This window comes from Octodon degus, unplaced genomic scaffold (assembly GCF_000260255.1).
Source record: "Octodon degus isolate 3935 unplaced genomic scaffold, OctDeg1.0 scaffold00126, whole genome shotgun sequence".
Classification (NCBI taxonomy): domain Eukaryota; kingdom Metazoa; phylum Chordata; class Mammalia; order Rodentia; family Octodontidae; genus Octodon; species Octodon degus.
Genome location: NW_004524702.1, coordinates 5,877,131 through 5,881,521, shown reverse-complemented (window position 1 = coordinate 5,881,521; position 4,391 = coordinate 5,877,131). Strand labels below are relative to the sequence as shown.

General features: G+C 52.2%; 1 protein-coding gene across 4 annotated transcripts in view; it reads left to right on the top strand.

The window, feature by feature from the left end:
• Window positions 1-1,552: 1,552 nt before the first annotated feature.
• The window catches only part of Nme6 (NME/NM23 nucleoside diphosphate kinase 6), a 6,552-nt gene continuing 3,713 nt past the window's right edge, over window positions 1,553-4,391 (top strand). For 2 of the 4 annotated variants that reach the window (XM_023700738.1, XM_023700737.1), the window contains exon 1: window positions 3,314-3,401. Coding sequence is in view for 2 of the 4 variants with exons in the window: in XM_023700736.1 (XP_023556504.1) it covers window positions 3,312-3,401 (90 nt within the window). In the remaining 2 variants the exon portion in view is untranslated. Of the gene's footprint in view, window positions 1,719-3,079; window positions 3,216-3,304; window positions 3,402-4,391 lie in introns of those variants that run through there. The other 2 variants (XM_023700736.1, XM_023700735.1) reach the window with 2 other exon arrangements.

The following is a 4,391-nucleotide window of genomic DNA, read 5'->3' as shown; positions in this document are numbered from 1 at the left end:
GAGGAGCTACAACCACAGCCACCCCACCCCAGCTCCAGTGAAGGCAGGGGGAGCTGAGGGGGAGGTGACTAACTTTGGGGAAAGCGCTTCCTCAGTGTATACTCGCCACTGTGCGCCAACACAGACATCTGCATGTCCATTCTAGAGACCCGTGTCTATCGATTCAGTCTAGGGTCACTGTCTTACTACAGTAGACACCCATACATCCCTTTGCCAGCTCTGTGCTAACCTCCTATGAAGCCCCTCCAAACCAGCCACGTACTCATCCCAGAGGTAAGGCCCTGTCAAGGGCAAATAAACAGGAAGAAAAAGTTCCACAGAGCTCACCAGAGAAATGCACAGGGAGGTAAGGGACCCAGCCTAACCAAGGACAGGCCAGGGGACCACGGGGTCAGAGCAAGTTCCAGGTAGGGGCAAAGGTCCCTGATATAGGGTCAGACCTGTTGCTGCGGGTAAAAACAGAAAAAGGGCCTTCTTAGGTCTTTGAGCTTGTTGTGAGTTCACAACCACTACAGGAATCGAAGTAGCCAATTAAAATTTGAAGATCTTTTGTTAGCTGAGCTCAGCGACTGTCAGCATAGACCCGTTTCAGAGCCTAAGTAAGCAATGTTGGCCAGAGGACACGAAGTGTATATAAAGGGGGCGGAGAAAGACAAAAATAAAACACAAAATATAGAGACTACGTTATACATCCTGCTTGGCAAACAGTTAGATCAGCAGGCATCCTGCCTGTCAGAATAAAATTTATAGCTTGCTTGTCAAACAGATTTTTCCCACCCCCAGAGTGGACTGAGCTAGCCACACACACACACACACACACAGATGTTTCTCTTGCTGTACATCTGGCTATTTTCTTTCCTGTTATTGTTTCGGGTCAGCGCTTTCTCAGGGTATATTTCCTCCATATGGTTACCTGTTTTACATTTAGGCCTGTTTTTACAACTCTGGGGTCAGCTAAGGTTTATGTGGCAATACTTTTTTTCTTTTAATTTTTCTTACATACCCAATCTCAACTGCCATCTCAGCGCGCCCGGGGGACCACCGGATACGGCGGGCCCGGGGTTGCGCCTGCTTGAGGGCACTTTAATCCGCTCAGCTATTTGGCCGGCCCTAAATCTTTTATTTTCAAAAGATGTATTAATGTAGAGAAACCAAGAAATCATCCAGCATGGCGTTCACTTAACTGTCGCGATCTGTCTCAGGGAGAGCTAAGCATGTTTCTTTCCGTTCAACAGTATTTCGTTCTTTTTTTTTTTAAATGTGTGTGTGTGTGTGTGTGTGTGTGTGTGTGTGTGTGTCCAGCTCAGCCCACCAGGGGGCGGCCCCGGCTGGCATGTGGTGCTGGGGGATTGAACCGCGGTCCCTTTGCTTTGCTGAGTTTGTTCTAAGTAGGTGCTTTAGACCACTGAGCCATCTCACCAGCCCCAGTATTTCGTTCTTATGGTTGTTTTTTAAGACAGCGTTTCGCTGTGCAGTTCAGGCTGGCCTCCAACTCGAGGGATCCCCCTGCCTCCGCCTCTCGAGCGCTGGGATTACAGGCTTGCGCCACCACACCTGGAGAGAAAACATTTTCGTCACACCTGACCTGTCACCAGTTTTCTGGTCACACCGTTACAACGGGCCCCTCCCCATTCCCAGAGTCACCACCGTCTCCATACGTCACACTACACACCAGAGAGTCAGCCAACTTCTCTCCTCCCCACCCGGGGATGCCTCAGGTAACCCATCCACAGCCTACCCACGGCAGACCCATTGCTCTTCCGGCTTTGTCCGGCTGCTAGGCAACCTGCGAAGTCCCACAGATGGCTGCCCGGCCGAACGCCTGAAGGACCCCTAGAGGCCATGCAGGTTGGCCAGCGCAGTGCCTGCGCCCCTCCCCCCCCCCCCCCCCGAGTCGTCATACTGAGAGCGTCGGCCAGAGTCAGCGGGTCCAAGGGCAGGTTGTCGCGTGGCTGGGTCGGGGAGCGAAAGGGCTCGAGTTCGCCTAGCGCGGGGACTCGGGCGGGGACTCGGGAGGCCCCCTGGGGATGAGGTCGGGGATTGAAACAGGGTCTCGTTATGCAGTTCAGGCTGGCCTTGCGCTCACTGTGTAGTCCAGGCTCGTCCCGAACTCACAACGATCTCCTGCCTCAGCCTACCGAGTGCTGGAATTTCATTTGTGCCACCACGGCTAGCCATGAGAGGGGTTCAATTTTTCACATGTAAATAGAGCTTCCTAGTTGGAATTGACCTCAAATTCTTAGTTCAGGAGCCGGGGAGATGGCTCAGTGGAATAAGCACTTCCCTGGCAAGTGCAAGGGCCTGAGTTCAATCCCCGGTTCTGCCAAAAAAAATTCTTAGTTCAGGGGGCCGGTGAGATGGTTCAGTACAATAAGCTCTTCCCTGGCAAGCGCAAGAGTCTGCGTTCAATCCCCGGTTTCGCAAAAAAAATTCTTAGTTCAAATTCTTAGCGATTGCATGGTTGCGCATACCTGTAATCTCAGCAGGCTGGGCAGCTGAGACAGGAGGATTACAAATTTGGTGCACCCTGGGCAATTTAAACAAGTTAGGGAGACACTGTCTTTTTTAATTTTTTAAGGGCAGGGGTTGTAACTTAATGCAAAAACCCTTGGATTTGATCCCCAATTCCATTTTTAAAAAAACCTTAGAGTAGCTTATAGGATACTTTTATGTTTTCTACATTTTTCCACAAGTATTTAATTGAGCTACACACCACGTTGGCTGCCAGGAAGACAGACATAAGATTATGGTGTGTATAAATCCACTGGTCAGTGAAATTGGCTTAACTCCGGGATGTCAGGCACTGTTTCAGCGACACATAGAAAAGGGCCCAACTGGGCCCTGACCAGAAATCTGTGTCTGGCCCCTGAGGACAGCTGAGTATATTGTCAGCTTCAATTTGGGCAAGGGAGATCCTGCCCCATCCAAAATATTAGCTCAGAGATGGTGTGTGCCTGCAGATGTACTGGTAGCCTACTTGTTTTTCAGGTTTTGTTGTTTGGTTTGGTTTGGCTTGGGTTTTGTGTTTTTGGTTTTGGTTTTGGTTTTGGTTTTTTTCAGAACCAGAGATTGAACTTAGGCCCTTACACTTGCCAGGCAAGTACTTATTCTATTGAGCCATCTCCCCGGCCCCAAATTTCTCTTGAGTGGGCAACGCTTGTGGCCTTGCAGTGGCACCAGCTGGACCCTACCCCTCCCGCAATCCCAGGAAACATGCGCATGTCACCCTTGGCTGTAGCTGTGGGGGAGTCTTGTGCTGTATGTGGCCTTGAGGGTCCCTAACCCCACTCTTCTCTGGTGGCAGAGGTGACATGACCTCTGCACTGCGGAGCCCGCGGGTGCTCCAGCTTACCCTGGCCCTGATCAAGCCGGATGCAGTCGCCCACCCACTGATCCTGGAGGTAAGGACAAGGCCCAGCCTCAGAGGTCGGCCCTAGGTGTGGCTGTGGGCGCAGAGCCTCTGGCGACCAGCAGCACTTCCAGGCTGTGCTCTGCGGCCATGAGGGTGTGGATGCTGACCCTGGGAGACTGGAAGTCCCAGAAGTCCCTTGGAGACCTGAGCAGATCTGAAATCTAAGAAAGGTCCACGTAGAGCGTGTGACACCTTGTTTCTGTTCACCTCCCGGGCCTGCGCAGCACGGCCGCAAGTGTCCCCGCCACTCCTCAGGCTCGTGTCTGTGGTGTCCGGGGAAGAATCCGCCCCTAGCTTGGACGCCCGTGGGCTGAGGCTCGGGCCACTTCCTGTAGTGACGGGGCCCAGTCGCTGCTCTCTCGCTGGCCTTGGGTAGGCCTCGCACACAGTTCCTGAAGGCCTCAAATCTTCCATGCTCCTCATGTGGCTGTGGCCCTCCTTAAGAGGATGACAGCACGGGGAGCCCCGGAGAGGTGTGCAGAGGGCCAGATTCCTAAGCCTCACCTGACTAAGCCCCCTTTCGGTCACAGTCAACTGATGAAGAGCCTCACTTACATCTGCAGAGTTCCTTTTGTTACGTATGCACTGTCACATAATGGTACATCAGCGTGTTTGCAGCCCGGGTCCTCCATGATGGCGGGTGATGAGTGCTTGTAAATCCTCTGTGACGTATGGAATGATAACAAGGGACACAGAGGTGGACTAGATGTTACCAATGAGTTAGACAGGAGGAGGGCAGAATGCCAGAACCTCAGTGAGCTCTGGTATTTAGGAAATGAAGCCACGCATGGTGGCACTCAGCAGCCTGGGCTGCACGGTGAGTTCAAGACCAGCCTGCACTATATAGGGAGACCCTGTCTCAAAATAGAAAAAAGGAAAGAAATGGTTCTAACAGAAGGAGAGACAGGGGGGCTGGTGAGATGGCTCAGTGGTCTAAAGCACCTACTTAGAACAAGCTTAGCAAAAACAAAGGGGGGGG